The sequence below is a fragment of the Mustelus asterias genome, unplaced genomic scaffold (assembly GCF_964213995.1).
Source record: "Mustelus asterias unplaced genomic scaffold, sMusAst1.hap1.1 HAP1_SCAFFOLD_196, whole genome shotgun sequence".
Classification (NCBI taxonomy): Eukaryota; Metazoa; Chordata; class Chondrichthyes; order Carcharhiniformes; family Triakidae; genus Mustelus; species Mustelus asterias.
Genome location: NW_027590189.1, coordinates 511,776 through 536,521, shown reverse-complemented (window position 1 = coordinate 536,521; position 24,746 = coordinate 511,776). Strand labels below are relative to the sequence as shown.

At 45.6% G+C, this 24,746-nt stretch overlaps 1 protein-coding gene and 2 non-coding genes across 5 annotated transcripts in view; 2 read left to right on the top strand and 1 right to left on the bottom strand.

The window, feature by feature from the left end:
• LOC144485514 (uncharacterized) overlaps positions 1-8,964 on the top strand; it is a 175,567-nt gene extending 166,603 nt beyond the window's left edge. For 2 of the 3 annotated variants that reach the window (XR_013496171.1, XR_013496170.1), the window contains exons 2-3: positions 3,274-3,378; positions 6,560-6,684. Coding sequence is in view for 1 of the 3 variants with exons in the window: in XM_078203658.1 (XP_078059784.1) it covers positions 6,904-7,746 (843 nt within the window). In the remaining 2 variants the exon portion in view is untranslated. Of the gene's footprint in view, positions 1-1,431; positions 1,996-3,273; positions 3,379-6,559 lie in introns of those variants that run through there. The other variant, XM_078203658.1, reaches the window with a different exon arrangement.
• A 6,692-nt stretch (positions 8,965-15,656) lies between these two features.
• trnav-cac (transfer RNA valine (anticodon CAC)) lies at positions 15,657-15,729 on the bottom strand. Its single transcript has one exon. It is a non-coding gene; the product is annotated as a tRNA-Val (tRNA).
• A 6,958-nt stretch (positions 15,730-22,687) lies between these two features.
• On the top strand, positions 22,688-22,777 carry trnap-agg (transfer RNA proline (anticodon AGG)). Its single transcript is given in 2 exon segments — positions 22,688-22,723; positions 22,742-22,777. It is a non-coding gene; the product is annotated as a tRNA-Pro (tRNA).
• Positions 22,778-24,746: the final 1,969 nt, after the last annotated feature.

Sequence of the window (24,746 nt, the reverse complement as noted above, 5' to 3'; positions counted from 1 at the left end):
AACACATTTGGAATATTGTGATAATGCTGTCTGAATCCATCAGGACAATTTTGTATTCAAGTGTAGGGGGGATAATGCTCACGATTTGATATTCGGATCTGGGGGATAATGTTCACTATTTTATATTCGGGTCTGGGGATAATGTTCACTGTTTTATATTCAGGTCTGGGGGATAATGTTCACTTTTATATTCAGGTCTGGGGGATAATATTCACTGTTTTATATTCGAGTCTGGGGGGGATAATATTCACTGTTTTATATTCAGGTCTGGGGGATAATGTTCACTGTTTTATATTCGGGTCTGGGGGGGATAATGTTCACTCTTTTATATTCGGGTCTGGGGGAATAATGTTCACTGTTTTATATTCGGATCTTGGGGGGATAATGTTTACTGTTTTATACTTGGGTCTGGGAGATAATGTTCACTGTCTGGAATTTGTCCTCTTTTTAGGTCAAACCAAACCAAGCAAACAAACTCCGATTAAATCAGGACAAAGTAAAAGGGGCAGCTCCCCAAAAAGGAGGGGGAACAGCCCGAACAGAAATCAAAGTACAAAGGAAACTTAAAAACATCAAATTAAAATGTGATTATTAGGGTCAATAATGCACCCCAACCCCTGCGGTGCCCAGCGGGCTCGCCCGTGGACACCGCATGCTCCCTCTCCAGGGACACCTGGCCGCGAACGTAGCCGCGGTAGAGGGGAAGACAGTCAGGATGGACGGCCCCCTCGAGCGCCCGCAGCCTGGACCGGTAAATGGTGCGTTTCGCCAGGCCCAGGAGCAGGTTCACGAGGAGGTCGCCATCCCGACCCTCCCCTCTCCGCACCGGGTGTCCGTAGATCAGGAGCGTGGGACTGAAGTGCAAACAAAACATCAACAAAAGGTTCTTTAGGAAAACATAAAGGGAGTGCAGCCTAAGACACACAACATAGACATGGTCCACGGACTCCACAAGGCCGCAGAAAGGGCAGTCTTCGGAGCCCGTGTGGAATTTGTCAGCTAGGGTTAATTTTGCCTCACGGTGCATTCTCGGTTGTCAGAGCTGTTGTTAAAAACCCTAATTTCCGGTCAGTGATTGAATTGTCTCTGATGGGATGGAGAATCAGAGTGCATGTAATGTGTTTCATGGACAGTGATGGGAATGAGTATAAAATAAACCCAGACCACACCAGGTAATTGTGAGAACATTGAAACCATCACATAAAATCACAGCACCATGTTAGAAAACAGGTGATCAATTTTGTTTGATTCAATACTTTGAGTGACTTCTTGGATAGCTGGCTCTTTTCTAACGGCATCATCAGTTTGACAATAAATCCGGCCCTGGTAACTGCTTTTTAAATTTTCTGTTTTAATTTTAAGTGGAACGTTAATATATGCCTAGTACACAGGCCAATTGATCTTTCCAGAGGTGAGTGTGTCTGAGAAATATACAACTGGAAAACCTTTTCCATTCACCTGCTGCAGTGCTGCAGAAAATATATATTGTTCTGACTCTGCCAGCAGAGCTGTGGAATTAATTGGATAGATCTTAAAGAGGTTGGGCAGGATGGGCCAAATTGTTCCCATCTGTGATGTATCATTCCATAAAACAGAATATTCAGCATCAGGAGAAAGAAAGTGAAAGAAACCAGTCTCTCTGGGATTTACCCAACGAGTATGAGTATCTTCAGGAGAGCAGAGAGAAAAGTTTTAAAAAGTAGGGGTATTCCCACAGGAGACCACTGGTTGAAATCAATTTTAGAAATAGAGAATGGCAGCGCGCAAATTCCGAGAAATGCATTTAAAAAAATTAATTGATCTTAATTGCACAAGATAATTTTCTATTATTGTCTTTGATAATGACGCCATTAATTCCCAGGTGCCCCTGCGGGTGGGAAAGTGTCCTATTCATTCCACAGGAGCCTATTGCGCAGGCGCAGTGTTATATCTGGAGCGTGAGCAGTGTCACTTTGCTCGGAGTCCTGCGAGTGCGGGAGCGTCTTTTTTCAACGGGTGAGTCGGTCGGGCTGCGGGAGAAATGGAGCCGGGAGTCGGGGTAGGGAGGGAGCTATGGCTTCACAAACATCCGCTGTAGGTCGCACGGCCCGAATAAGACCGTGGAGGTCCCGGGTTTGCAGCTCCCAGGCTTTTATCCCGGAAATAGGCCCCGGTTATCGGCCGCCACCTTGTTTCAGTGGAGCCGGAGAGCGCATGCGCTGCTGTCTAACGGGTCACAATGGGCGTGGTTTCAGGGGCTGGTTCAGAACCTCGATCTTCAGCGGGACAATAGGGAGCAGGGCGCATGCGCAGCTATCCAAGAACATCGGAATAAGAATTCGGAACAGGAGCCCGTCATTCGGCCCATCGAGCCTGCTGCATCATTCAATAAGATCATGTCTACTTTGCTCCCCCGCCCCGTCCATACCCTTGACTTTCTTGTGGATCAAAACCTCAGCTTTGAATATATTCAATGACCTGCCTCCAATCCTCACTGATGAAGACAGAGTTCCAAAGATCAACAACCCGCTGAGAGAAAAGTTCTCTCTTCATCTTAAATTTGGGATCCTTTATTTTTACTTGATTTCCACACCAGAGGAAACATCCTCTCAGCATCTACCTTGTCAAGCACTTTATATCATATGAATCATAGAAACCCTACAGTGCAGAAAGAGTCCATTTGGCCCATTGAGCATACTGACCACAATCCCACCCAGGCCCCATCCCCACAACCCCATGCATTTGACACTAGGGTCAATTTAGCATAGCCAATCCACGTAACCCGCACATCTTTGGACTGTGGGAGGAAACCGGAGCACCTGGACGAAACCCACACAGACATGGAGAGAAAATGTGCAAACTCCACACAGGCAGTGACCCAAGGCTGGAATTGAACCTGGGACCCTGGCACTGTGAGGCAGCAGGGCCAACCACCGTGCCGCCCTTAAATTCCCAGATGTTTCAATAACTTCTCAGTCTTTTAAACTCCAAAGAGTACAGGCCCAAGCTGCTCATCCTCAAAGACAAAACTCCTCATTTCAGGAATCAACCAACTGGATCTTCCCTGAACTGCCTCCACTGCAATTTTGTCCCAGCTAAAGTAATTCTGTGCCAGGTAGGAGGAGAGAATGTTTTGAATTTCTGTTCTGGACAGATGCTGATGGATTTTGGAAACTCCTTTTATAGGAGGTTGGAAGGGGAGGATTTACTCACAGCAAACTCAGACCAAAAGAAATGTTTGTCTGTCTTGAATTTCTAACCTTGAATTACACCTATAACTTTCCTCATTTACAGGGACAAGATTTGAAGATTGCAACATTTTTCCCGGACACCAATCTCTCTGAGATCTTTTCAGCTGCAGCAGATTTTAAAATGTGAAAACAGTGAAATGGTTTTGAGGTGAGTGTGAGTGAGCATTAATTTAAATTTAGAGCATGCTCTGATTCCATGGATCTCGGGCTATTATGTCTCCTTTACCATGGATGGGGAGGCAATGGTGCAGTGATAGTGTTATTGTATTAGTAATACAGGGATCCAGGGCAATGCATTGTAGACCCTGGGTTCGAATCCCACAACGGCAAATGTTGAAATTTGAATTCAGTAAAAATCTAGAATTAGAAGTCCATTGATGATAATTGTCGTAAAAATCCATCCGATTTAATAATGTCCTTTAAAGAAGGAAATGACCACATCCCCCAGCAATGCAAGCCACTCAGTTCAAGGACAATGAGTTATGGGAATAGATGCTGACACTGCCAGCACATAGAGTCATAGAACAATATAGCACGGAAACAGGCCCTTGGGCCCAACTGATCCATGCCACCCATGGTGCCCTCCCAGCTAGTCCCAATTGCCCGTGTTTGGCTCATATCCCTCTAATCCTTTCCAATTCATGTACTTCTCCAAATGCTTTTTAAATGTTTAAACCTGCTGTTTGAACCTGCCTCAACCACTTTCTCTGGCAGCTCATTCCATGTACCCACCACTCTTTGCATGAAGAAGTTGCCCCTCAGGTCCCTTTTAATCTTTCCCCTCTCACCTTAAACCTATGCCCTCTAGTTTTCAATTCCCCTACCCTGGCAAAAAGGCAATGTAGGTTCATCCTATCTATGCCCCTCATTATTTAATACACCTCAATATAGTCACCCCACATTCTCCTACGTTTGAAGGAATAAAGCCCTAGCCTGTCCAACCTCACGCAATCACTCAGGCCCATTAGTCCCGGCAACATCCTCATAAATCTTCTTTACACGCTTTCCAGTTTATCAATGTTTTTCCGATAACAGGGTGACAAAAACTGTACACAATACTCCAAGTGCAGCCTCCCAATGACTTATACAACTATAACATAATGTCCCAACTCCAATACTCAGTGCCCTGACTGATGAAGGCCAGTGTGCTAAACGCCTTCTTCACCACTCTGTCTACCTGTGACATCACTTTCAACAAACTATGTACTTCTCCGAGGTTCCTCTGTTCCTCAACACTCCCCAGGGCCTTACCATTCATTGTATAAGTCCTACCCTGGTTTGACTTTCCAAAATGCAACAGTCACACTCAAGACCATAAGACATAGGAGTTGAATTAGGCCACTTGTCCCATCAAGTCTGCTCCGCCATTCAATCATGGTTGATGTTTTTCTCATCCCCATTCTCCTGCCTTTTTCCCATAACCCCAGATCCCCTTATTAATCAAGAACCTATCTACCTCTGTCTTAAAGACAGTCAATGACCTGGCCTTCACAGCCTTCTGCTGCAAAGAGTTCCACAAATTCACCACTCTCTGGCTGAAGAAATTCCTCCTTATCTCTGTTTTAAAGGATTGTCCCTTTAGCCTGAGGTTGTGCCTCTGCACTCTGTATTATCTGTACTGAAATCCATTTGCCAATCAGCGGCCCACTTCCCCAACTGATCAACTGATCAAGATCCCCCTGTAATTTTTGATAACCGTCTTCACTATCAGCGATACCTCCTAATTTAGTATCGTCTGCAAACTTGCTAACCATGCTTTTTATGAATTTTTAAACGGCGATCCATTTCTCTGTTTCACCTCTGCCCTCCCTGATCAGCTCTCTGCCATTGTCGACCTTCCTCTGCCTCTAATAATGGGTGTATTTTAACTATTATTTCTGCAAGCTATGTCTTGATGAGGTTTTTACCACTTCACAACTCTATTCACTGCTGATTTACCAGCTTAGTCTTACAATGTTCAGGAATTGTTTCTCTTCCACTGGAGATCATTTCCCTTCCACTTCTGAGCTTATATTGACCAACAAAATCTGATACATTTTTATTCCCTGTAATTCATTCTGCCCACCCTGAAACGTTAATCTTCTTTCTGTCTAAAAGGATGGTCTCTTTCCAAATGTTCACAATTAAAGGGCAGGAGATGGCTGACATTTAAGGGGACAGTAAATTAATATAGGACAGAGATATGTCCAGTGTTATTATATGGTACCCAGATTAGATATATTATTTATGTTTCTGTAATAAAATACATTTATTATTATTTCTTGCATTGTAATATAATCCTGTAGCAATGTTATACATTTCCAGTCATAAAGTCATTACAGCACAGAAGGAATCCATTCGGTAACTCGAGTCCATGCTGACTCTCTGTATAACATTCCAGTCCCATTCCCACTCTATATCCCCATTCTCCTGAAAGTTTATTTCCTTCAAGTGCCCATCCACTTTCATTTTTAAATAGAATCCATAGATATGGATGGAGATTTACAACTTTTTGGGAATGAAGTAGGAAAGAATGTTCCAGAGAAACTAGAATTGTCTGCTCTGAATTTCTATCCTATACTGACTGTGATGACTTTTGCAAACTCATTTCACAGGATTTTGAACGAGGAATCACAGGCAAAAATCTCAACCGTTCTGAATATCTTGTAATATGGAACGGTAGCTACGTTATATATTTCCAGACGTCTCTGCCCTCAGAGGGTTGTTGGTCTTTTGGATTTCTCTTCCCCAAGGACCATTGGAGGCTGAGGATCATTGAATATATTCCAGTTAGACAGATCTTTGACCGACAAGGGTGTCAAGGGTTATGGGGAACAGACAAGAAGATGGAGCAAAAGCTAATATGTGAGGGGATTTCTTCACTCAAGGATGTGGTAAAGCTTTGGAATTCTCAACCCCTGAGGACAGTGAAGCCTCAGTCATCAACTATTTTCAAGAGAGAGATTGATTGGTTTCTAGATATTGAAGATATCAAGAGATATGGGTTTAGTGCGGGGAGAATGATGCTGAGGTAGATGAACGAATTATCTCATTGAATAGTTTAAAAGGCTCGATGGGCCAAGTGGCCGACTGCAGCTCCTATTTGTTATGGTCTCTGTGTCCAGGACATGAAGCAGTGAGCATGGATCTGTCAATCAGCCTCTTCAGGAGAATTGGGAGGGTGAATATTAGATACAGCAGAGTGAGAATGGAGGGAGAGTGTGTGGGATGGAGATTTACAGCTTTTTGGGGAATGAGAGAGGAAAGAATGTTCCATAGAAACTAGAATTGTCTGTTCTGAATTTCTATCCTGTACTGACACTGATGACTTTTGTAAACTTGTTTTACAGGATATTGAAAGAGGAATCACAGGCCGAAATCTCAAACGTCACGTCAGATCTGACAGAGTCATATTCCTTGGGAGCTGAATATCATCGGACTTTGAATCTGGAAGGAGAAATGATTGTCCGGTCTGTTGATTTGAAAAGATTTGAAATGTCAGTGTGACTGGAAAAGCACCAACACACCGCCACACTCGAGTGAGAGTGTTCCAGTGCACGGACTAAAGAGTTTTAACCAGTCACACAGCCTGAATAAATATCACACCATTCACAGCGGGGAGAGACTGTACCCGTGTTCTGTGTGAGGCTTCAACTGATTGTCCACCCAAGAGAGTGGCAAGGACACCTGCACCATGGAGAAACCATGGAAATGTGTGGACTGTGGGAAGAGATACAGATCCCCATCAGAGCTGGAAGCTCATCGGCGCAACCACACTGGGGAGAGACCATTCACCTGCTCTCAGTGTGGGGAGGGATTCACTCAGTCATCCAGCCTGCAGTCACACCAGCGAGTTCACACTGGGGAGAGACCATTCATGTGTTCTCAGTGTGGGAAGGGATTCACTCGGTCATCCGACCTGCGGTCACACGAGCGAGTTCATACTGGAGAGAGGCCGTTCACCTGCTCTCAGTGTGGGGAGGGATTCAGTCATTTATCCACCTTGCGCACACACCGGCGATTTCACACTGGGGAGAGGCCGTTCACCTGCACTGTGTGTGGGAAGGGATTCACTCGGTCATCCGACCTGCGGGCACACCAGCGAGTTCACACTGGGGAGAGGCCGTTCACCTGCTCTCAGTGTGGGGAGGGATTCACTTGGTCATCTGACCTGCGGGCACATGCATGCGTTCATACTGGGGAGAGGCCGTTCACCTGCTCTCAGTGTGGGAAGGGATTCACTCGGTCATCCCACCTGCAGAGACACCGGCGCGTTCACACTGGGGAGAGGCAGTTCATCTGTTCTCAGTGTGGGAAGGGATTCTGTGATTCATCCAGCCTGCTGAGACACCAGCGAGTTCACACTGGGGAGAGGCCATTCACCTGCTCTCAGTGTGAGAAGGGATTCACACGATTATCCAACCTGCGGACACACCAGCGAGTTCACACTGGGGAGAAGCCGTTCACCTGCTCTGTGTGTGAGAAGAGATTCAGTCTTTCATCCGCCCTGCTGAGACACCAACGAGTTCACGAGTGATTCTAGGAATTATGGGACTGGACTTTCTTGACCACATTCCTGTTATTGTTTCTGCTCTCAGTTACATCCAGGACATTTTGTTCATTCTCACAGTTGGTCAATGGGGAGGGTCGGAGGGTTTCTTTCTGCTGGACTGGCCGGTCTCATGACTTTACTTCCAGTGGACTGATGGTATTTGAGTCTTGTTGCGAATACCTAGTTTCAAATTTCACACGGATCACAGAGCGACAGGGTGTTAGGAAGTTAAGAGTCGCTATTTCTGTTTGAAACTCCCCCAGATGCCCATCCAATTTCCTTTGTAATTGCTTATTGACTCCACTTCCTCCACCCTCGTAGGCAGCGAGTTCCAGGTCATTACCATTCGCTGCATCAGAATATTCTTCCTCACATCCCCCCTGCATCTCTGGCCCAAAACCATAAATCCCCTCGTCCTTGTCCCATCAGCTAATGGGGAACAGCTTTTCTTTGTCCACCTTATCTAAACCTGTCAGAATCTTGTCCACCTCGATCAAATCTCCCCTCAACCTCCTTTGCTCCAAGAGGAACAACCCCAGCCTGACATCGACAATAAAGAACAAACTAACAGAATATGTTAACACCTGAAATCAAATGGGAATGTTTAATTTCTGTTTTAAAGATATTGTGAATATATTGTCCTGGACAATAAAGGAATTAGAATAACTCACCTTTGGAGTAGTTGAATGGAATATATCAATCTGGTATCCACCTACAGTCTCGTGAAAGTCTGGAATGTGTAGCTGGAAATCCCTCCCTAACAGCACTGTGAGTGTACTTACATCTCAGGCATTGTAGCAGTTTAAGAAGGCAGTGTTGGCGCTGATCGTGGCCGAGGCAGCTACATACAGCCACATATTCTGTTATAATTGAAGGACTGCAGATTGAATGTGAGGCATTGTGGGACTGGACTATCTTGACCACATTCCTGTGACTGCTCAGTTTCTGCAATCACGGACCATTAAAGCTGCTTAGCAGGGTCCCAACAGAGGACCTGGTGAGAATATTTACTCAGAATGAGTTAGATGATGATGATTTCTGTTTGTCAATTTTAAATTTTAAAAAAATTTCATTGGTCTGTTTTTTTTCTGTCTGTTTCCATGCTGTAAACCTCTATGCCTGTTTGCCCTGGATCAAACTGACACCCAGGAACTCTCAAATGTTGCAGCTTGAATGTGTACTAATAAACTATTTCTTTTATCCAATGATAATTTATTTTTGTTTTTAAGTAGTTTATTAACCTTACCACCTGTTGCTATACTATTTTGATCCTTAGGAACAGAATAAATCTTAGTCACTTAGCAGATACTCACCAAAAATCTAGCTTCTTCTCCTGTGGAAGAGTAAGATCACTTCCTAAAGGCTGAGAAAGTTAGAAAGCACAACAGCACCTCTTTCCCTTCCTTCCCTGACTCCCTTAATTACCCAACTCTCAGCACTCTATTTTAAGCTGCTCAAGTGATGCCGGTTCAGAGCTGTTTCTGAGCTGTAGATTCAATACAATACTCACTTGCTGACATGGACATCAAGGCCTGTATGGGTCTCCAGGCCATCATGCACACCATCATGATAAGGAGGATGGAGCTGTTGTTGCCAGCCATGTACACGATGAACAGATTCATGGGCAGCTGTTTCAATGGGCCCAAGGCGATGAAAACAGAAAGTGAGCAGGGTATCAGTAAAGGGGGCCGGTTAGGGGAGGCCATATGCTGATCTTATACCCAGGCCTGGAAGTAAGGATGACGATTAACCCTTTATCACACAGGCTGCTGTGGTTCACCAAGGTGCTTTATCACCATGGACAAACCAGGGGCGTTGTCAGTCATACACTAAAGGCACATTCAAATCCAACTTACTTTCTCAACCAGGATCCGGTCTGTTTCTTGGACGCAGATGTCCAGTAGCTGTTTGTCTGAATATGCGACTGGGTACATGGAGTCTCTCTGGCTATACTGTTGACCACGGCTCCTATGAGAAACAGAAAACACAAATTGGTCACCCTTTCAGGACCTTCTTTAAAGAGGGAGTCTCTCTGTTGAGGACCCCAACGTGGTGACAATAGTGCCAGCATGAACTAAAGCTTGGGCAAACCTCGGACACACACTGTCGTTGTGTCCACTGAACTGCCACGGGAATGGAAGGCTGCAGAAGTGGATGAGTGTCAATTGATAATCAGGGTGCCAATCCACTTGCCCTCCATTTAGGGACAAAGTGACAAATCACCACATGTACCAAATTGTATCTCGAAAACAAACACTGTGGGACATTGAGAGAGATCCAGTTCAGCACCCGGCCCTGGAAACGAGCAATCGTTCCTCCAACCACCACCGCAGTTGGCACCTGATCAGGTGAGGGGGCTGAAACCAAAAGGGCATCTCAGGGTCATGACCTGGGGAAAAGATGCCAAGTGGGGTCTGAGTGGTTTCTGGAGGATTTTAGGGGCTGCTTTGTGCTGAGGAGCTCGGTGAGGGGTAAAAGAGGCGTGAAAAACCCGGGGTTGGGAAGTTTTGGGTTGGTGCCACGTCCCCGGGTCAGTGTGCGGTGGCCTCCCCTCAGGAGAGGCGGGCCGGCCCGGCTTGCCGCTTACTCGAGACCCCGGCTCCCCCGGGCGGCCTCCGCACCTGCTGGTGCCGCTCAGGGTCCGCTTGTGCCAGCGCGCGCGGTTGACAAGTCCCACCCCTGCAGCCATGGTAACGCCGCCGATCGTTAACCGTCCCCCCTTTCAAATCTGATTCAGATCAAGAGAAGAAGCCGCGCGCTTCCGTCAACAAAACACTCCCGCTGCAATGCGCATGTGCGAGCCCAACCGCCTGAGCGTTCTGCGGGCACCGCCTGAAGTCCCGCCCCACATCAACGCCATCTTTGTCAGGGGCGCATCTGTTCCGACTCTCCACCTTCTGTCCAAATGGAGAACATTTGCCCCGCACAAAGATGGACATCACTTAATGTCAGAGATATTTGCAATATTGAGTCCAGATGACCTTTTGTCAAAGCAAAAAGACATAGAAAGTGGGAGATATTTATACTGCAGGGTGAGGGAATGAAAGATGAGCTATAGCCACAGAAACCAGGGGAAAATACTGCGAATGGCTGTCGCATTCTCTCTTTGGACAGCCATTACAGCACCAGGGACTCAGGTTCGTTTCTCGGCTTGAGTGACTGTGCGGAGTCCGCACGTTCTCCAGGTGTTCCTGTTTCCTCCCACACATCATCTTTTTCTTCTCATGAAAATCCAGTATTTCCGATCGCCCTGAATGAATTTTGAGGTTCAGGTCAGAGCGAATAAATAAAAGCAAAAATCTGTGGATGCTGGAATCTGAAACAAAAACTGAAAATGAACCACTGTGGCAAATGCATCATTCTCAATCTATTTTACTAGGTATTTGTTTCATTATTCAACATTTAATATCGATACATTTATTTATTATGCATCTCCTGATTCTGAATTGAATATCTCTGACATTTGCAGCATTGAATTGCAAATATGACTGACCAACGAAACAGATCGAGTCACTGGTTAATGCACACCCCATGATGCTTATTTGAGATTGACCACAATCAGTTTATAAACAAAATCAAATATCTTTAATGGGAAGAGATTTAAGAATGACCAGTTAGTTTATTCTGGGTGTGAAATATTAGAACATAGAACATAGAACAGTACAGCACAGAACAGGCCCTTCGGCCCACGATGTTGTGCCGAGCTTTATCTGAAACCAAGATCAAGCTTTCCCACTCCCTATCATCCTGGTGTGCTCCATGTGCCTATCCAATAACCGCTTAAATGTTTCTAAAGTGTCTGACTCCACTATCACTGCAGGCAGTCCATTCCACACCCCAACCACTCTCTGCGTAAAGAACCTACCTCTGATATCCGTCCTGTATCTCCCACCACGAACCCTATAGTTATGCCCCCTTGTAATAGCTCCATCCACCCGAGGAAATAGTCTTTGAACGTTCACTCTATCTATCCCCTTCATCATTTTATACACCTCTATTAAGTCTCCCCTCAGCCTCCTCCGCTCCAGAGAGAACAGCCCTAGCTCCCTCAACCTTTCCTCATATGACCTACCCTCCAAACCAGGCAGCATCCTGGTAAATCTCCTCTGCACTCTTTCCAGCGCTTCCACATTCTTCTTATAGTGAGGTGACCAGAACTGCACACAATATTCCAAATGTGGTCTCACCAAGGTCCTGTACAGTTGCAGCATAACCCCACGGCTCTTAAACTCCAACCCCCTGTTAATAAAAGCTAACACACTATAGGCCTTCTTCACAGCGCTATCCACTTGACTGGCAACCTTTAGAGATCTGTGGATATGGACCCCAAGATCTCTCTGTTCCTCCACAGTCTTCAGAACCCTACCTTTGACCCTGTAATCCACATTTAAATTAGTCCTACCAAAATGAATCACCTCACATTTATCAGGGTTAAACTCCATTTGCCATTTTTCAGCCCAGCTTTGCATCCTATCTATGTCTCTTTGCAGCCTACAACAGCCCTCCACCTCATCCACTACTCCACCAATCTTGGTGTCATCAGCAAATTTACTGATCCACCCTTCAGCCCCCTCCTCTAAGTCATTAATAAAAATCACAAAGAGCAGAGGACCAAGCACTGATCCCTGCGGCACACCGCTAGCAACCTGCCTCCAATCCGAAAATTTTCCATCGACCACCACCCTCTGTCTTCGGTCAGACAGCCAGTTACCTATCCAATCGGCCAACTTTCCCTCTATCCCACACCTCCTCACTTTCATCATAAGCCGACCATGGGGGACCTTATCAAACGCCTTACTAAAATCCATGTATATGACATCAACTGCCCTACCTTCATCAACACACTTAGTTACCTCCTCAAAAAATTCTATCAAATTTGTGAGGCACGACTTGCCCTTCACGAATCCGTGCTGACTATCTCGGATTAATCCGCATCTTTCTAAATGGTCGTAAATCCCATCCCTAAGGACCCTTTCCATCAATTTACCAACCACCGAAGTAAGACTAACCGGTCTATAATTACCAGGGTCATTTCTATTCCCTTTCTTAAACAGAGGAACAACATTCGCCATTCTCCAGTCCTCTGGCACCATCCCCGTGGACAGCGAGGACCCAAAGATCAACGCCAAAGGCTCTGCAATCTCATCCCTTGCCTCCCACAGAATCCTAGGATACATTTCATCAGGCCCAGGGGACTTATTCTGGTGCCTAAATCCCATTCATCTATAGGAATGTCCAGTAGATCTGCAGTGAGCCTCGATTTCCTCATCAGCATGAATGGTTTTCTGTATATCTTTATTCTGAAAACCGATTTTAAAAAGGTGTTTCTGTGCAATGTGCACCAATTCCTCTAGTTCAGTTACAGTATCACTTGTGTCTGTCTTTATGAGCACACACTACTATTAGACATGTTTCAGATGGTGATTAACTATGTTGGTCTACATCTATAAACCCATGCATCGAACAAGTTGCTAATATATGCACGGTGTCAAAATACCAACATCTCTTTCCTGCAACTAAATCTAAAAATGCAGCATTTCTGATTTTCCTGAAAGCATTTGAGACCGAGGTCAAAACAAACATAATATGGCAACATCGAGAATTGGATAATGTTCAGCAAATAACCAAAATCATGCATACTTCCTGAAATGCTAAAGTTTCTAGCTGGTTTTGAACCAGGGACTTCTCACGCATTAGGCAAACATGATAACCACTACACTACAGAAACCACCAGCAGTTCGGTGTAGCCAATCGACTTGTCTGCAAGGTTCAACTCTGCTGTGTTGCTGCAGGTTCTCATGTTAGACTATCCACCAGTATCTATTACAAGCCCACCAACTCCCACAACTATCTTGACTGCAGTTCTTCGCACCCCACATCCTGAAAGGACTCCATCCCATTCTCTTCATTCTTTCACCTCCGGTGCATCTGTTCTGATGATGCCACGTTGCAGATATGTCTTTCTTCTTCAACAGTTGAGGTTTTCCACCCACTGTTGTTGACAGGGCTCTTGACCATGTCCGACCCATCCCCCAGCCACTGCTCTCACTCCCTCCCCTCCCAGAACCAGGACAGGGTTCCCCTTGTCTTCACTTTTCACCTGACCAGCCTCCACATTCAAAGGATCATCCTCTGCCATTGCTGCCAATTCCAGCATGATGCCATACCCAACACATCTTCCCTTTAACCCCCCCCCCACCCCCCCACTCCACCACCAGCATTCCACAAGGATCGTCCTCTCTGGGATACCCTGGTCCACTCCTCCATCCCACCCAAACTCCTATCCCCTACCCATGGCACCTTCCCATGCAATAGTAGAAGGTGCAACACCTGCCACTTTACCTCCTCCCTGTTCACCTCCCGGGTCCTGAACACCCTTTCAGGTGAGGCAGTGCTTCACATGCACCTGCTTCAACCTGGTCTATTCAATTCGCTGCTCCCAATCCAGTCTACTCTACATCGGAGAGACCAAACACAAATTGGGTGACCGCTTTGTTGAACACCTTCAGTCCGTCCGCAAGCAGGATCCAGAGCTTCCTGTCACTTGCCACTTCAACACACCACCCTGCTCTCCTGTCCACGTGTCCGTCCTTGGCCTTTTCCAATGTTCTAGTGAACCCCAATGCAAATTGGAGGAACAGAACCTCATCTTCCGATTGGGCACTTTACAGCCTTCCAGACTGAACATTGAGTTCAACAACTTCAGAGCATGACTCTCCCCTCCACCTTCACCCCATTTCCATTTATTTTATTTCATTTTGTTTCTTCTTTTCATCTCATTCATCCATTTTATCATACTTCTTTCTCACTTCCATTTTTCAACTTCTTCATTCCTGCTCTTCTTCTCGCCCGCACCCGCCCCCTCCCCCCCCCCCCCCCCGACCAACCGCCCCCCCCCCCCCCCCCTCCTCCCCCCCACCAACCCCCCTCCATTCAGGGCAAACCATCTGTACCTCTGCTCTACCATTCTGATTAACACTTTTCACACCTCTCTCAGCCTTCTGCATTCTCCTTTTCATTCCCTTTGTCCAATTACAGCACCCCCCTTCCACCCTCATAATATAAAACTTGTCTGATTTTCTTTGCCCTTAGCTCTGATGAAGGGTCATCCAAACTCGAAACGTTGGCTGGTTACTCAATATTTGTTTCGTTATTCAATATTAAACATGAATCCATGTATTTAATACATACATCTTCATTCTGAATTGAATATCTCGGGAATATGCAACATTGCATTGCAAACATGACTGACCAATAAAAGAAATCGAGTCACTGGGTAATACACATCCCATGGTGCTTATTTGAGACAGTCAGCTTTTAAACAATATCAAATATCTTTAAAGGGAAAAGATTTAATAATGATCTGCTGGTTATACTTAATCCCTCATTATTCTGCGTGTGCAACATTCTGGCGCCTAAATCCCGTTCATCTATAGAAAAGTCCAGCAGAACTACACTGAGTTTCGATTTACTCATCTGCCTGAGTGATTTTTTTCCCATTTCTTTATTATGAAGAACAATTTTAAAAATATGCTTCCGGGAAATGTGCGCCATTTCCTCTAGTTCAGTTACACTTTCACTTCTGTCTGTGTTTATGAACACACAGTACTATTACACATGTTTCAGATGGTGATTAACTATGTTAGTCTGCACTTATAAATCCATTAAATTCTGGTATGGACCGAACAAATTGCGAATATGCGCACGGTGTCAAAGTACAAACATTTATTTCCTCATTGCGTCTTAAAATACAGCATTTCTGATTTTACTGAGAGCATTTGAGGCCGAGGTCAGACCAAAGATAACATGGCTGGAACATCGAGATTCAGATCATGTTCAGCAACAACTGAAACCATGCAAAACTTCCCTCATACTCAATGAATAATTTCAATAAATGTTTCTGCCCGGTTTCGAACCGGGGACCTTTCGCGTGTGAGGCGAACGCGATAACCACTACACTACAGAAACAGCTGACAGCATAGCGCCGCCAATTGGCCTGATCACAATGTTCAACTCGACTGTGTTGCTGCAGGTTCTCATGGTTATCCTGAGAACCCATGTCACTTAATACAAGACAAAAACCGTTTCTTCCAACCTGAATTCTCAACTCATCTTGAACTTCAACATTTATAAGCGGTCGTCCGGCAAATATCTAAGGGAGCAATGATTTCTGCTCAAACATTAATGCATCATTCTCATCTTCCTTCAAATAATTTCAACCAGTTCTGCCCAATATTTGTTTGCTGTTCAATGTTTAATATTAATATATTTTTATTCATTACATATCTCCTCATTCTGAATGAAATATCTCCGAAATAGACAGCATTGAATTGCAAACCAACAAAAGAAATTGCTGACCAACAAAAGGAATCGAGTCACTGGGTAATACACATGTTAGGGTGCTTCATTGAGATTGACCACAATCAGCTATTCAACAAAATCAAATATCTTTCAGGGGAAGAGATTTAAGAACGATTTGTTAGTTATCCTTGATCCCTCTTTATTCTGTGTGTGAAACACTCAGGCGTCTAAATCTCATTCAGCTGTAGGAAAGTCCAGTAGATCCGCACTGATTCTCGATTTCGCCAACTGTCTGAGTGGTTTTCCTTATTTCGTTACTCTGAAGAACGATGTTAAAATAATGGTTCTGCGCAATTTCCTCGAGTTTAGTTACAGTTTCACTTTGAACTATGTCACAGAAACCCTACTGTGCAGAAAGAGGCCATTCGGCCCATTGAGTCTGTACCGACCATGATCCCATCCAGGCCCTGCCTCCATATCCATGCATATTTACCCGCTAATCCACGCATCTCAGGACACTAAGGGGCAAATTTCGCAGCCAACCAATCTTTGGACAGTGGGAGAAAATCCACACAGACACGGGGAGAACGTGCAAACCCCACACAGCCAGTGACCCAGGAGCTGGGAATCGAACCCAGGACCCTGGAGCTGTAAAGCAGCAGTGGTAACCACTGTGCTACCATGCTGCCCCAACTGGTCACTTTTTGAGCACACAATACTATTAGACATGGTTCAGATGATGATTCACTTTGTTGGTCTGCATCAACAAAGCCATTAAATTCTGTTGTGGACTGAATGAGTTGCTGATATGTCCACGGTGTCAAAACAGGAACATCTATTTCCTCTCATTGCGTCATAAAAATACAAGATTTCTGATTTTACTGAAAGATTTTGAGGCCGAGGTCAGAGCAATGATAGATAACATGTCTTTAATATCGAGTTTCGGATAATCATAGAAATCATAGGGGGGAGGTTTAACACAGATATCAGAAGGACATATTTCACACAGAGGGTCGTGGGGGCCTGGAATGTGTTGCCGGGCAAGGTGGTGGAGGCGGACACACTGGGAACGTTTAAGACTTATCTAGACAGCTATATGAACGGAGTGGGAATGGAGGGATACAAAAGAGTGGTCTAGTTTGGACCAGGGAGCGGCGCGGGCTAATTGTTCCTGGTTTCTCGTTTCAAGGCTTCATTCTATGATCATCTTGCTGGTGCCAGTACAGAGTGAGACTGCGGATAGTTGGGAACCTGTCTCGGGGGCAGGGGATTCATATGGTGTTCGTGGAAGTGGAAATGACTAGGGTTGGGAAGCATTTTCCGATCGGGGCCATTGTGATCTCCTGGACTCGTTTCGATCGCCTCAGGGGGTCGGAGAGGAATTTCCCAGATTTTTTTTTCCCCATATTGGCCCTGGGGTTTTTCACTCTGGGTTTTCGCCTCTCCCTGGAGATCACATGGTCAGGAATGGGGGGGGTGGGGGTAGGTTAATAGGTTGTAATGAACAAAGCATCGTAGCTGTGAGGGACAGCTCGGTGGATAGGATATTGGTATGTAGATAGGCTGGAAAATTGGGCGGGGATCCTGGATTCAGGATTCAATCCTGGACCGGGGAGCGGCGCGGGCTTGGGGGGCCGAAGGGCCTGTTCCTGTGCTGTATTGTTCTTTCTCCTACAGTACAGAAAGAGGCCATTCGGCCCATCGAGTCTGCACCGAGCACAATCCCACCCCAGGCCCTACCCCCATATCCCTACATATTTATCCACGAATCCCTCTAACCTACACACCTCAGGACACTAAGAGGCAATTGTTTTAGCATAGCCAATCAACCTAACCCGCACATCTTTGGACTGTGAGAGGAAACCGGAGCACCCGGAGGAAACCCACGCAGACACGAGGAGAATGTGCAAACTCCACACAGACAGTGACCCAAGCCGGGAATCGAACCCAGGTCCCAGGATAATGTTTAACAACAAATTTAAATCATGTAAACTTCCCTCACCCTTAATGAACAAATTTTAATAATATTTCGGCATGGTTTTGAACTCGGGACCTTTCATGTTTGAGGTGAAAGAACCACCATTACACTACAGAAATTGTTGGTGTCCATAGGACCCAATGGGACTCTCTTGAAATGTTGCAACACTCATTGGGACTGCTGTAGACATATTGATCCAAGAATGATTTTGATTTGATTTGATTTATTAATGTCATTTGTATTAAGATACAGTGAAAAGTATTGTTTCTTGCACGCTATACAGACAAAACATACCATTCATAGAGAAGGAATTGAGAGTGTGCAGAATTCAGCGTTACAGTCATAGCTGGGGTGTAGAGAAAGATCAACTTAATGCAAGGTAAATCTATTCAAAAGTCTGAAGCTGTTCTTGAGTCGGTTGGTACGTGACCTCAGACTTTTGTATCTTTTTCCCGAAGGAAGACGGTGAAGGAGAGAATGTCCGGGGTGTGTGGGGTCCTTAATTATGCTGGCTGCTTTGCCGAGGCAGCGGGAAATGTAGACAGAGTCAATGGATGGGAGGCTGGTTTGTGTGATAGATTGGGCACATTCACGACCTTTTGCAGTTCTTTGCAGTCTTGGGTAGAACAGGAGCCATACCAAGCTATGATACAACCAGAAAGAATGCTTTCTATGATGCATCTGTAAACGTTGGTGAGAGTCGTTGCTGACATGCCAAATTTCCTTAGTCTTCTGAGGAAGTAGAGGCGTTGGTGGGCTTTCTTAACTATAGTGTCGGCATGGGGGGACCAGGACAGATAATTGGTGATCTGGACACCACAAAACGTGAAGCTCTCGACCTTTTCTACTTCGTCCCGTTGATGTAGACAGGGGCATGTTCTCCTTTGCGCTTCCTGAAGTCGATGACAATCTCCTTCGTTTTGTTGACATTGAGGGAGAGATTATTGTTGCCAGTTCACCAGATTCTTTACCTCATTCCTGTACTCTGTCTCATCATTGTTTGAGATCCGACCCACTATAGTGGTGTCGTCAGCAAACTTGAAAATCGAATTGGAGGGGAATTTGGCCACACAGTCATAGGTATATTAGGAGTATAGAAGGGGACTGAGAACACAGCCTTGTGGGGCACCGGTGTTGAGGATGATCGTGGAGGAGGTGTTGTTGCCTATCCTTACAGATTGTCGTCTGTGAGTTAGGAAGTTCAGGATCCGGTCACAGAGGAGGTGCTGAGGCCCAGGCCAGGAGTTTGGAGATGGGTTTCATGGGAATAATAGTGTTGGAGTCTGAGCTGTAGTCAATAAATAGGAGTGTGTCCTTGTATTCTAGGTGATCCAGGGTTGAGTGCAAGGCCAGGGAAATGCCGTCTGCTGTGGACCTGTTGCGGCGGTAGGCAACTGTAGTGGATCCAGATAGTCCGGGAGGCTGGAATTGATTTGTGCCATAACAAACCTTTCGAAGCACTTCATAATGATGGATGTCAGAGCCACCGGCCGATAGTTATTAAGTCTCGCTGCTTGGTTTTTCTTAGGTACCGGGATGATGGTCGTCTTCTTGAAGCAGAGAGGGACCTCAGATTGTTGTAATGATTGAAAATGGTTGGCAATGGCAAAGAACAATAAGAGGCCCTTCGACCCACCATGCCTCTGCCAGTTATTTTATGACGAGCTACCAAGCTGACGTGTCGGTGTGGGCTTGGTGGGCCGAAGGGCCTGTTCCTGTTCTGCACTGTTTTTTGTTCTCAGTTCAATTTCCTTCTCTCATTCCATGAGCCTGATTTTTCTCCCTTTCAAGTCATTGTCCAATCCCCATTTGAAGAAGGAGTTTCTGTGGAATCCATGTACAGTTTGCTTTAAATAACAACGTTTCACTGACCCAATTGCATGAAGTATTGGATATAGCTTCCCAATATAGTTTTCAATGTAAACATATTTATTTATGCAATTGATTTCATATCGAATTTGCCAAACGAGTTTAATCGGATGAAGCATCTCCTCATTATTTCTGAATTATATATAATATTAACTCCACAACTTTCCACAGAGTGTGGAATATAACAGAGGAGAATGAATCACCTGCACCCGAAGCAGTCTCCTTGTGTTGTCCTCCTGTGTCCCGAACATCCGATCTGGCAACCTCGAGAATGGGTGGGGAATCTGTCTTACCTACACCGACCTCACATGGGGCGGCACAGTGGCTCAGTGGCACACTGCTGTCTCACAGCGCCAGGCACTCGGGTTCGATTCCGGGCTTGGGTCTGTGTGGAGTTTGTACGTTCTTCCTGTGTCTGTGTGGATTTGTTGCAGTTTCCTCCCACGTCCGAAAGACGTGCTGGTTAGGTGCATTGCCATGCTAAATTTCTCCCTCGGTGTACCCGAACAGGTGGCGGAGTATGGCGATTAGGGGATTTTCACAGTAACTTCATTGCAGTATGAATGTAATCCGACTTGTGACACTAATAAATTAACTTTAAACATGATATGGACACATCCAGATATGTTTGACTGTAAAAATAAATACATCCATTATTGCTTATTCTCCAAAAGTGTCCACTGTCGAGTCATCAATTAATGATCACCATTGATGAGCAATAGATTTCTGGCTGTTCTTGTTGCTAAAATGGACAGTTCCATCGCAATGAATATCTAACGGGATATTGCCGCACTGACACGACCCCAGGGAATTCCAGTTCAGGAAGTTTACTCTGGAGCTCGTACATTTTTGACATTGTCAATGGGTGCACTTCCATTCAGTGTGTCAGTGGCTGTGTTAATCTGTTTGTTTATCTTCCTTAGTGAATGTCTGTGTGTCTATGTTTGAATCGATCAGTTTGAGAATCGATCACTGTGTTTACTTGTCCCTGTGTCGATGCTTTTGTTGATTCTGTGCGGTATACGAGGCTTCTAGTGAACACGGAGTTGGAGTTATTCATGTATTTTCATAGTTAGCAATTCAGACTAATGTGTCAGAAATCCACACAATAATTCTGGATTGATAACGAGGGACGTTAGAATTGATGTCACTGTCTGGGCATATATCTATATGGTTATATATCCTTACACGTGTTGGTCTTTGCACGTAGCCGTGCGTGTATCTGCTCCCCCCGTGTCTGCGGGGGTTTCCTCGGATGTTCCGGTTTCCTCCACAGTCCAAAGATGTGCAAGTTAGTTTGATTGGCCATGTTAAATTGACCCTAGTGTCAGGGGGATTAGCGGGGTAAATGTATGAGGTCACAGGAATAGGGCCTGCGAGGGCTTGTGATCGGTACAGACTCTGTGGGCCGAATGGCCTCCTTCTGTACTGTAGGGGTTCTACGATTCTATGATTCTCTGATCTCTATATGTGTAAATCTTTGCAGGTGGCCGTGTGTGTATCTGTTTCCAAGATGCGGCCGCGCTGTCCACGGAGGGCGCTCTCTGATCACTTATGAAATATCACGATCCCCTTCTAATGGAAGTCAGTGCCTGTTTGAAGATGTAAAAATGGGCGGAGAGAGGGAGTCACCTTCGACCTCATAACATCCTCCTGACTGTTTCAACTTCTCTAATTGCAGACCTGATGCAGGCAGTGATGACTCTCTGTTTCTGGTGTTCAGACTCGAACCATGGGGGCGAAACTCTTTCTTACTCTGATTACAGGTCTGTCATTTTGAACTTCTGCGTGAAATCCGCCAGTCACCATATTCATTCCCCATTTCCATCTCGAGGTGATTATTCCGTTGTTGTTACTCCTTCTAACCCACTGCGCGTCTGTTGTCGATTTTCAGACATGAGTGACGGTGACTCAGTGTCCCAGTCAGAACCAGGAGTTGAAGCAGCAGAGGGTGAAGATTCAGCAATACCCTGCAGTTACTCGGTACCGAGTACAGCTATACAACATTCCCTGTTCTGGTATCGCCAGTATACACATCGAGCTCCTCATGAACTGCTCAGAGCCGCTAATTTACCGATACGGCTCCAGGTTTTGAACACTTCAGCGGGAATCTCAACCTGAAACAAAGCACATTTCCATGAAAGATGAGAAGGTGACAGACAGCACCGAGTATTACTGTGCACTGAGAGTCACAGTGAATGAGGCTCCCGCGGGCCTCATACAGAATCTGGCACAGGTCGAAAATCAATGATTCATTGTCAGGACAACACATGGGGTTAAAACTCACAGAAAATCTACGCATAGTGAGCGTGACAATACAGCCCCGTCTGAGTGTTTTCCCTCACTGAGGTTCATGACATATTTTTACTCATATTAATATCAGATCAAGTCCAATCGTTCCCCGACCCCATTCACACAAACCTGCAGATCACCCAGGAGAACAAGGTCATAAATCTGTACTTTAAATGTTCCAGAGCAGTTAACTGTGTGACAGACCACACCTTTCAAAAGTGATCAAATATCAAAGGCAGGCTCAGAGTTGTCACATGTTGAAGTCGCTGGGTTAAAATTATTGACTGCAACATGTGTACTTCATAAACAAAAGCCCCCAGTTGCAAACAGTCGAGGTAACAATATTGGGCGGATATTTTGCTGGAGCTTAAAGTCCACAAATGCTGATGCGGTGAGTTATTGAAACAATTTCGTCTTTCACTCGAGGTGTCAGAACTGCTTTGTAGAAAGCTAAACAATTTTTATTTTGCCCACGGCTGACGTGCAGGCTCGTTGGTCTAGGGGTATGATTCTCGCTTAGGGTACCGCAGTCCATTAACGTGCGAGAGGTCCCGGGTTCAAATCCCGGATGAGCCCATGAGGGTATCTGTTTCTTTTTGACCAAGTCAGATATTGTGATTTGTTTCAGGTGCAAAAGGCGGGATGGCTTTCTGCTGACTGGCTCCGAAAAAGAGTCAAAGAGGCACAGAGATTTACAGCACGGAAAGAGCCCACTCAGACACCCACATGGCAGGCGCGGACAGCCATCATGTCCGCGCCTTCCATGTGACATCTGGACGGGAAACACTAGTTCAGATTCTCACTCTACAGACAGTGCCAGAAATACTGACAAAACCCAGTATTTTCTGTTTTTATTTCAGATTTCGAAAGTCCGCAGTATGCTGCACTATATTAGACTTTATGTTTTGGGCTGACAAGTGGCAAGTAGCATTCGCTCCACACAAATGCCAGACAATGTCTATCACCAATAAGAGAAAATCTAACCACCGCCTCTTGACAGTCAATAGTTTTTCCATCACTGAATTCCCCACTGTCAACATCCTTGCGGTTACCATTGACCAGAAACTCAATTGGACTCGCCACATAAACAGTGGTCACAAGAGCAGGTCAGAAGCCAGGAATACTGCGGCGGATAACTCACCTCTTGCCTCCCCAGTGCCTGTCCACCATCTACAAGGCACAAGTCAGGAGTGAGATGGAATATTCTCGAGTTGCCTGGATGGGTGCTGCTCCAACAACACTCAAGAAGCTTGACATCATCCAGGACAAATCAGCCCGCTTGATTGGCACCACATCCACAAGCATTCAATCCCACCACCACCAACGCTCAGGAGCAGCGATGTTTATCTAAAAGATACACAGCAGCAATTCACCAAAGATCCTTAGACAGCACCTTCGGAACCCACAACCACTTCCTTCCAGAAGGACAAGGGTAGCAGACACATGGGAACACCACCACCTGCAAGTTCTCCTCCAAGCCACTCACCATCCAGACTTGGAATTATATTGCCATTCCTTCGCATGGCCTCATTCTGTGGTCAAATCATTTTCTGATTTAATGCGTACCTCACTCTGAGGCCTGTGAACCGCAAAGTATTTTCTCATTGATCATTTCTCTCATCCCTCCCTCAATGTCAACAAAACGAAGGAGATTGTCATTGACTTCAGAAAGCGTAGAGGAGAATGTGCCCCTGTCTCCATCAAAGGGGACGAAGTAGAAAGGATCGAGAGCTTCAGGTTTTTCGGTGTCCAGATCACCAACAACCTGTCCTTGCCCCCCATGCCGACACTATGGGGGGAAGAAAGCCCACCGACGCCTCTACTTTCTCAGAAGACTTAGGAAATTTGACATGTCAGCTACGACGGTCACCAGGTTTTACAGGTGCACCTTAGAAAATAATCTTTCTCGTTGTATCACAGCGTGGTTTGGCTCCTGCTCTGCCCAAGACCGCAAGAAACTACAAAAGGTCGTGAATGTAGCCCAATCCATCACTCAAACCAGCCTCCCATTCATTGACTCTGTCTACGCCTCCTGCTGCCTCGGCAACGCAGCCAGCATAATTAAGGACCCCACGCACCGCGGACATTCTCTCTTCCACCTCCTTCCTTCGGGAGAAAGATACAGAAGTCTGAGGTCACGTACCAACTGACTCAAGAACAGCTTCTTCCCTGCTGCCATCAGACTTTTGAATGGACCTACCTTGCATTATGTTGATCTTTCTCTACACCCTGACAATGACTGCAACACCACATTCTGCACTCTCCCGTTTCCTTCTCTATGAACGCTACGCTTTGTCTGTATAGCGCGCAAGAAAAAATGTTTTTCACTGTATACTAATACATGTGACAATAATAAATAAAACCAAATCAAATCATTTCATTTCTCCTGACTTCCAGACTATTCCTGTTGTTATATTTCCTCCCTCCTGGGTCCAAAGATGTGCGGGTTAGGTTGATTGGCCATGCTAAAATTGCCCCTTAGTGTCCTGAGATGGGTAGGTTAGGAGGATTAGCGGGTAAATATGTGGGGATATGGGGGTAGGGC